This window comes from Hoplias malabaricus, chromosome Y, assembly GCF_029633855.1.
Source record: "Hoplias malabaricus isolate fHopMal1 chromosome Y, fHopMal1.hap1, whole genome shotgun sequence".
Lineage (NCBI taxonomy): Eukaryota > Metazoa > Chordata > Actinopteri > Characiformes > Erythrinidae > Hoplias > Hoplias malabaricus.
In genome coordinates, this window is record NC_089820.1 from 51,240,236 (window position 1) to 51,249,957 (window position 9,722).

At 39.9% G+C, this 9,722-nt stretch overlaps 1 protein-coding gene across 2 annotated transcripts; it reads left to right on the top strand.

Annotated features, from left to right (window-relative positions):
* Nucleotides 1-9,550, top strand: LOC136678835 (membrane progestin receptor gamma-B-like). Of its 2 annotated transcripts, XM_066656989.1 has the most exons (9): nucleotides 1-110; nucleotides 541-627; nucleotides 1,340-1,467; nucleotides 4,770-4,975; nucleotides 5,285-5,411; nucleotides 6,220-6,264; nucleotides 6,580-6,676; nucleotides 8,247-8,391; nucleotides 9,271-9,550. In XM_066656989.1, exons 2-9 carry the CDS (start codon nucleotides 574-576, stop codon nucleotides 9,528-9,530), a joined length of 1,062 nt encoding a protein of 353 aa, XP_066513086.1. In that variant the 5' UTR covers nucleotides 1-110; nucleotides 541-573; the 3' UTR covers nucleotides 9,531-9,550. The 2 variants fall into 2 exon arrangements, with proteins under 2 accessions (XP_066513086.1, XP_066513087.1); XM_066656990.1 differs by lacking the exon at nucleotides 6,220-6,264.
* Nucleotides 9,551-9,722: the final 172 nt, after the last annotated feature.

Consider the following 9,722-nt stretch of genomic DNA (forward strand, 5'->3'; position numbering starts at 1 on the left):
ATAAAGCTGACCACCACCAGTAGCCTCCCAGAGCTGCTCTGTGCACATGTCAGTGCCATCTGTTTCTGAAACTGTCCTTTAACTACACCGACCTGCTCAACACGCTACAGGTACCAACACTTTATACACGAGAAACGGCTGTGGAAGACATGCTTTAAACCTAGTATTGTTCCTTTTCTCTTTTGTGTCTGTAGTCAACCTAAAGGAGGTTCTGGGAATGCCTCTTTTGTTTAATGTGCTTCTTTATGTTATTGGCCCTTGTTTTTAACTCTTTATAGGGACAAACTATCCTCAGAACAGCATTAGAGTGAGGACACCATAACTGGGTGTAACATCATTTAGGCTTAAAAAAAGCGTTTGTGAATCTCACTTCAGTGCACTAATTAGTCCGTTATGATTCAAGGTGTGTTTGTCTCTGGTGTAACAGTGTGTGTGTGAGGGTGTGTTTTTTTCTGTATGGGTGGGGTAAAGGCAGCAGGACTGGTCTGAGTTCAGGTAAAGTGTCACAGTGTCTGTGGGTTTCTTCTCATTTGTCTTCAGACACCTGTGGAACTGGAGCTGAACCTGAAGAAAATGCTGAGCCTGATCAAACTGCCTCGGGTCTTCACCGTCCACCAGGTTCCCAAAGTAAGTCCCTTCACCCGTTTACATGATAGATGCACACACACACACAAACACACACACATGGAGCAGGTTCTGCTGCTGACAACATGCTTGGTGAGATTAGGAAATGGTTCCTCGTGAGATCTGCATTAGATAAATTGTATGCAGTGATATAAAAATGTTTTTATGCCAAACCTTTAACCTTTAATGTATCTTCTAGAAGTTGGGAGTGAATCAATGACCGAACATAATATTTTGACAGTTGCTAAGTTTAACAGCTTTATACATCTCTGTCCAAAATCCCCTTTAATTTAATAAAATGATTCTCCATTTTTGGTGGAACAGAAGAAACTAGTGTTAGTCAAATACTAGTTTTGTTTTTAACTGATGTGATGTAGCAACGGTAGCATCATTACCAACCTTCCTTGTTTCAGTTAACTGCAACAACATTGTCCAATAAAATAACACAGCACCGTCACAGGGGATCTCATCACTTTGTCACTGTCATTTAAAGTGTGTCAAACTAGCGACATCTTCGCTTAAAGAGTGGAACATACATAGGTTAGTTGTGGTGAAATATTTCTTGTCTGTGTTTTATGGAGGACGAATATACAGTACCCAGTGGAGCCAAATCCTGATGCACAGTTCTGGTCAGAAGCGTGTCATGACCCAGCAGTGTGTTTTTAAGTTCTGGCAGATGATAAAGAAGCTGTGTGTGTGTGTGTGTGTATTGCAGGCCTTCCAGGAGGACAGTATTATCTCTGGGTATCGTCACCCTCGTAGTTCTGCCACTGACTGTGTACTAAGCCTTTTTCAGCTCACTAATGAAACTCTCAATGTTTGGACACACTTCCTGCCCACCTGGTAAGACTCAAACTAAACACACATGGTTTGTTCTTGTACAGTTTCAGGGGATAGGGTTATACCTGTGTTCTGTATGAAAACAGGCAGAGAGGATTAGGATGATTTCAGTGAAGCTGGAAACTCAGGTGCCCATGAAGAATGTACCTTTCTTTTTGTTCTTTTAACTAATTAAAGATAACTAATTACATGCAAATGCCCTCAGTTTCTAATTAAATATTGGCAAAAATAATATTTTCATCTGCTGTCAGTACCCAGCTATTCCAGCTATTTTTTTCTTATTCTGTGTATATACATGCAACACACACACAAACACACACACACACCTAGTACCACCATTGTGACTTATGCATCTTCTTACTAGCACAGACCGGCTTCCATGGTAACAGCGTATATATTGTTTGTTTGATGCTGCTAAATGCTGGAGCTTGTATTGAGCAGCACCCACCACCGGAGCTCACCTCCCCCATTGTGGTTAACTCTGGCTGGGCTGCTCTTTGGAGATTTGTCCCTCCTGGAGGCCTACAGTATTTCTCCCATTACTGTTAATGAGCTCCCAGCACAGCGCTCTTGCAAGCATTCCAGCTTCAGTAAACACACTGCAGCAACACCGACTACATTCACCTCGATTTATTTAGGCCTCAGTTACTAATGAACCTTTAAAGCAGCTCAGTCTGTTCAACGTCAACAACTCAGTTTACAGTGTTTCATCACCCTCTCAACAAAATCTAAATTTAATGGAGATGATAAAATATTCTTAATTGTAATGTCAAAAATATGCCAAAAAAGATATATTATCATATTATTCCAATTACTTATAGAACATCAATGTTAATGAATAATTAGGAATAATATGAATATGAATGGGCGGCACCGTGGTGCAGCAGGTAGTTTCGCAGTCACACAGCTCCAGGGACCTGGAGGTTGTGGGTTTGATTCCCCGTGTCTGCGTGGGTTTCCTCCGGGTGACTGTCTGTGAGGAGTTGGTGTGTTCTCCCTGTGTCTGCGTGGGTTTCCTCTGGGTGACTGTCTGTGAGGAGTACGGTGTGTTATCCCTGTGTCTGCGTGGGTTTCCTCCGGGTGACTGTCTGTGAGGAGTACGGTGTGTTCTCCCTGTGTCTGCGTGGGTTTCCTCCGGGTGACTGTCTGTGAGGAGTACGGTGTGTTCTCCCTGTGTCTGCGTGGGTTTCCTCCAGGTGACTGTCTGTGAGGAGTTTAGTGTGTTCTCCCAGTGTCCACGTGGGTTTCCTCCGGGTGCTCTGGTGTGAGTGAATGTGTGTGTGTGTGTGTGTTGCCCTGTGAAGGACTGGCGCCCCCTCCAGGGTGTATTCCCGCCTTGCGCCCAATGATTCCAGGTAGGCTCTGGACCCACCGTGACCCTGAACTGGATAAGCGCTTACAGATAATGAATGAATGAATGAATAGGAACTGTAATAAGTTTTCAGGATATATATAGTTTATTATTAGTAGGGTATTTACACTATACAAAACAAATAAAAAATACAAGTAACAAAATTAAAAACAAATTATTCCAAACATTGCATGTGCAACATAAACTATTTTTTAAAAATGTTTAGATTTAGTGGATATTAAACTACACATTTATATTCCTTGTTATAAATATTTCACAGCTTTACCTTTTGACAGATATATATCCATATTTATATATTAGACAGTACTTTAGTTTTTTCTCGTACATATTCCTCTGTGTTTTTACTGGCTGTATTCAGCATTCATGAACATGCACAGGGTGTTCATTGTAGAGAATGGCTTTTAACAACTGAAAATTCACTAACAATGTCATTTGATTTTGTTTGTTGAAATTTACGTGCTGTGAGTCGGTTATGGACAGTAATGGGTTAAAGTAAAATAGTAACTCACACTTACTCCAAATAAATGTTTGTTTAACCTTCAAACACGCGGAAATATTTGTGCCTGGTGGCCTCAGTCTGCCCAAAGCAGTTTTTAAACCAGTTACTCAATGCGCCCAGGAGCGGTTATGAAAAGTTTTCTTGCTCCTGGCTGATTGAGCTAACTCTTGCCTGGCAACATTTCCCCATCACAGCTCTATTGTGCTAGACATCTTGTGTCATTTTAGTCTCGATTTAACACACAGTTACATAGCGACCTGGCAGAGATAATGGCTGTGTTAGAGAAGCATGCTGGCTAATTATACAGGTGTATGTGTGTGTGTGTGTGTGTGTGTGTGTGTGTGTGTGTAAGAAACACCTCCTTTAACAAACTTATGTGGACGTCAACAAGTCCAGACAGGACACAGGGTCTTATCGAAACACATGCTGTCAATCTTTAAGCTTTTCTCTGGGTTCTACTTTGGCAGATCATTAATGCCGTCTCCATGCCCACTGCATAAACACCTCCCATCACCTTCCAGCAATAACCTCTTGTCCTCCTGTCTTTTTACTCAAGCTTTCTATCTGAACGTCTTAACAATGTCCCTTACTTTGGCCAGATGTAATTGGCTGGTGCTCTGTAATTAGTAGGTAGTTTGTCTCCATTTGCTACAGTTGCATTCTCTTTGCTGAACATTTCTGTGAGGATTTGACTGCATTGAGAAAGCAGAGCGTTTCTGAGGCCAGCTACTGATATCTCGTGATTAGTTTTGGGTCACAAATGCCACTTAAACTCATCCCAGTCTACTCCATTACTCTACACACTATCCCATGCCTCCACTGTTCAGCTCTGGGGGGGCTCTGTACCTCTTTAGCCCACACTTGGCATTTGATATTGTGAGTTTATGCTCATGTGCAACTAATCCAGACATACAGAAATATAGTGTATTTCACTGGGGGGTTAACTTTTGGAAAACTATAAGGACACACAGATGTGTTACATGACATAGGGTTTTAGGCCAGAGAGCCATTTTAACTGTACATTTAACTGTAATCCTGTTGGTAATCAACTTATCATCAGGAGAAATACAAGCCTCTAGTAAACAGCCTTTGGGAGGGATATTCAGATAAAGTGTGATGATAATAAACCTCATATATAAATACAGAAACCTTCTATAACAACCAAAGGGGTTCCTCAAAGACTTTGCACCAATGGACCATTTCAGCCCCATCTTTTCTCATACTCTTTCTCTCTCTTTCTCTCTCTCGCTCTCTCTCTCTCTCTCTCTCTCTCTCACACACACACACACACACACACACACTCACACATGACTGCACCAATTCAATCTTTTGAATGATGTATACACTTACTAACAGGCCACTGGCGTGCTTTGTTATACTTATAGATCAGTGCATCTCTCTCGCTCTAATTCTCTCCTCCTCTCTGTCTCCCAGGTATTTTCTGTGGAAGTTGTTGACAGTGGTGTGTATGCAGGATGTTTGGCATGATGCGTACACGTGGCCATTGCTGGTCTTCCTGTTGTCCTGCTGTGTGTATCCACTGGCATCCAGTTGTGCTCACACTTTCAGCACCATGTCCACTCGTGCCAGACACATCTGCTTCTTTTTTGACTATGGAGCCCTTAGTTTTTACAGCCTTGGTAGGCCCACACACACACTCACACACACACACACACACACACACACACACACACACACACACACACACACACTTCTAATCAGTAATTTAAGAGTCAAAGTTCAGTAATATCTTTAATGCCTAATGTTCATAAACAAATAATTGCTTAGAGGGAAAAAGGCATAAAAGGCTTTTTTTTTTTTTATGAATAGCTCTGGTGCCTAGAGGTTGTGGGTTCAAGTTCAGGGGCCTAGAGGTTGTGGGTTCAACTTCCTCTCCACTCCACCACAACATATACATTCTCTATAAATTGCTATTTTACTGTGTTCAGGTTCAGCCATGACATATTCTGCGTATATAATGCCGGATGCCTGGGTGAACAGTCTGTTTCACACTTATTATGTCCCCATTGCTGTGTTCAACACGGTCATCTGCACCACTATGGCCTGCTACTCCAGGTAACATCACAGCAGCAAATTACATAATCTTCTCAAATGCTGTAAAGCCAATTACCACGCTCATGCACAGACCATTATGGATTTCTAGGCCAGTGTGTCACCTTAAACACTCAGAACTGACTAAACACATCCTCTTCAAGAACAGTATGTCATTTTACATCAATGAAAATGGTCTAACATGCTAATACATCTGTTAACTCTGCTACTGAGGCTTGTTTGTATTTCAATCCATTCAGTTCTTTGAAGTTGTGTTGGACATGTTTGCTGTAGGAGGAATACTTAGGATCAAGATGAATGAAGGAAAAATAAACATTTCTAGATATTACACTATTAATATTACAGTTGTGAAAAATTCGAGGAGGTGGTAATACAGCTACCAAAACATTCCCCTGCCATATTTATGTGCACTATTTTAAGCAGAGTGCCATTATATTAGTTATAATCACATATCAGTAAGTGAAAGCTTTTTACTTCTTTATATATAACACATTAGCATCGTCATGCTGTGTCTCCAAAATGCTAACTTTAACTAAAAGCTAACATACTTTGAATGAAAGTTGTGTAGGGAGTTTTTTTTTCCAAGTAATTCTGAAGGATCTGTTGTGAATTTGTCACATGATGTAGACAGAATTATAAAATGGACATGCATTGTTTTCTTTGGACAGCTTTAACATTAACATGAACTTAAACAGTGTACAGTGTAAGGATTTACTCAAAGCGTAGGTTGTTGTCATGCTGTATTTCAGTGGGACTGTGTAAACTGCTTATATATATGAATGCATCTCTTCCTTCCCTTTCCTCTGCTAAGGCTTGGCTTACCATTTCTACACTATAACCATGACATCACAGAAAGGTAAACTCTTCTTTTACACTGCTTTGCCCACTGTGTTCATCTTTTGTCTTCAACAGCTAATTAACACCCATTTGTTTTCCCTTTATCTTCTGCTTTCTAACATTTAGAAATGTAATGGAATGTTAAAATGAATGTTAGGCTCTAGTTCATCTCGTCTAAACTGAAAAATACACGCTTAAATGGCAAAATTTATACATTTTTATATAGTTATAGAGGTTGTTAGGGAGATATAGTATTGGCACCACACCTCTAATATCCTCTGTGATAAAAGACTAACTGCAGTCGATAAACCTTGATGGTCTTGTTCCTTGGCAGATTTCCGGAGAGCCAGAAGCCCAAGTTGGGCAAGGTTTTGCGCATTTCAGCCTTCACCTACCCTTACCTGTTCGACAACATTCCTCTGTTCTACAGGGTGAGTTCCACATCATAGATTCTTTCTCTCTCTCTGTTTCTCTCTCTCTCTCTCTCTCTCTCTCTCTCTCTCTCTCTCTCTCTCTCTTCCACCCACACACACACAGTGCAAAGAATAACCCAGAAACTTTGTTCCAGAAACCGTGGCACGGTACATGAAGTGCTATTAATGGAAAGCAGTGATTTGTAAACACAGCGTTTTACCGAATTAACTCAAAATATGACGCTTGCAACAAGTTCCAAAAATTGAGGAGAGGAGCATATTAACTTCCAACACCATTTTTAAAATCAGTACTTAATAATACGACACAAAATGTTCTAGATTTAAAAGCTAAAACTTATTTTCCCTCCTTAAATTATACAAGTCTTCAGATTTTATTAGTAATATATTACTGTTTGTTGTCATCACTTGTAAATGACTAACATTTATCCCCAGAAAGGTTTCCAGATTCTCAGAAACCTTTAATGTGCTTCACTGTATAAATGAAAACAAAAAAACAACAAAACTAAACAGGACGTCATCTGTAAGCAGACTTTGCACGTAAAATGTTGGATTATTTACTAGTACAGTTTCTTTTTTGTTTTCTTTTCTACCAAAGAAACCTAATGATTGTTTATAAAGGTCTAGGATTTTCATTGAAACTCATTTAATACCCAACCATGATTACATAACCATTTGCTTTTGGGACAAAAAGATTTATAATATTTATAGTCTACAGTTCCCATTTTCCAGGCTTTTCTGGAACATGTTGCAGGTTTCATTTTTTTTTTTTCATTGTTTTTGCAGAGTTTTTTATTTATTTTTTATTACAGGGTGAAATAGATATAAAATCACTGCTTTATATTATATATATATTTGCTTTTCAAATGCTGTTCCATCATCTGAGATGTTCCTTATCTGACAAAACCAAATCAGATCCCTGAAGAATAAAGAGAAGTCTGAAGGAGAATTAAAAAACAATGATCTTCATTTGCTGGTGACTGTTCCTGGCAAGACAGTCTCCAAATTGTAATTGCAGCTTTAAAGACTGGGCTTGCGCATCTTTAATATTCGCGCTGGCCTCTGTTCAAATGCAGGTTTTTCAAATATGCTTACAGGTCTAGTGCTTCAATTTATCTTCTTTATTCTAATATTTATTCTCCTGGAACTATACTGTGGCTTCCTCTGCCAGTGAATATTCTCTTACTGTCTTAACAAAAAAGGCTTGGAATAACACTCTCACTTTTAAATAATTGAAATAACACGAACATCCAAAACACAAGTGAAAGAAATGATTAAAAAATACAATGGAAGCATTTAAGACCTGATCAAACACCAGAACCGTCACCAATTAAAAATACTCACATCTTAAATCTGTAAGAAAAACGTTACATTTAGTTGAAAATTAATATCGTGTCCGTTTTGTTTGGAAATTAAATGTGTTTTCAGAACTGTGCCTGGTTCTGTATGTGTTACTGTTACTGTTTGAATAAATGTAGGCATCTGATGGATGGATATTATGGATATTATACACTGAATATATTTCCTATGTGAAAAACGACAAAGAATATTAAAGACAGTTTTCCATTAGATTTTCCTGTGTGTGGGAGAAGGCTGCACTGCGAATGAGGCGAACTCTCTTCATGTTTACCACACTCTGCTGGCCTTCCTCACAGGCTTTCTGTTCGCCACACACCTCCCAGAGAGACTGGCACCTGGACGCTTTGACTACATTGGTAACATACAACTCCTCATTTCAGACCTCTGTGTTTGTGTGTGTGTGTGTGTGTATGTGTGTGTGTGTTTTCATGGGTTCCAAAAGCCAGTCACCTCAATGTAAATGATCACATTTAAATGTAAGAACATATTAATGTCAGATATGAGGTTAGGGTTAAGGGTAGTGTCTGGGAGTTATGATTAAGGTTTGTGTAACTATTTATAAAATAAGTGGAAATCTATATATTATCCCTAAATGTGTGTGTGTGTGTGTGTGTGTGTGTGTGTGTGGGTGTGTGTGTGTGTGTGGGTGTGGGTGTGTATGTGAATGTTTATAAAACAGAGAGAACTAAACTCAGTGTGTGGGTTTACTACAGCTCAGTTTATATTCAAAATATTATTTTTAGCTTTGCCCGCACTGATCAAATATAGCATTGCACTGCAATTTCAATGATAGAAAACCTCATATCTCCAAAATTACTCTTATTAGAATGTTTGAAACCCATGTTCACACAGTGTAAAGGTTGCTCCACTGTGAACATTGATACCGCAGCAAATTTAATCATCTCACATCTAGACAAGAAAGCCACCAGTCATCTGTAGATCTAGCAATTCCAAGTAGTTACAGTGTTCACCTCTTCTTTTGTTTATTTAGACGTTGTGATATAAGTCCCTGTCATTGAAAGGTTGAAAAGCCTGGACTCCAGATATTACCTAAATATGAACTACATTTAGGTTAATATTTGTCTGAACACATTAATTTTTTTTACAAAACTAATGTCATTTTAAGGTGAAATTCCTTTAGACCTCAGTTTCAAAGGCAGACTGTACCTTCAACCTGAGTCAGTTCACACCTCTGACTCTGACATGTCCATTGTTCACTCGACTGCCCCCTGTAGGCCACAGCCACCAGCTGTTCCATGTGTGTGGGGTCATTGGGACACACTTCCAGATGAAGGCCATAGAGATGGACATGTCTCTGAGACGGTCGTGGCTGCAGGCTCACGGTCCAGCTGTTACATTCGGCAGCACACTGGGGGCCACCATGGTCTGTATTGTCCTCACCCTGGGGGTAATCTTCCTCTTCAGCCGTCCTCTCTTCCGCAGCCCCGCCCTTGGCAAAGGATCCAATCCCGGAAAGAAGAGCTGCAGACACTAGCTATGACTCCGTGGAGGCTCCTGGAAGCTTATACAGAGGGCTACTGTAGAGGGATCTTCAGTGGTTTGGTTTAAAATGTTCATCAAAGGGCTTTGAGAAGTTGCTGAGAATGACTCTCATAGTATTACACACTTACTGCTCACTTTATTAGGTACACCTACCTCGCTAAACCTTGTTGAGACCATAGGACAA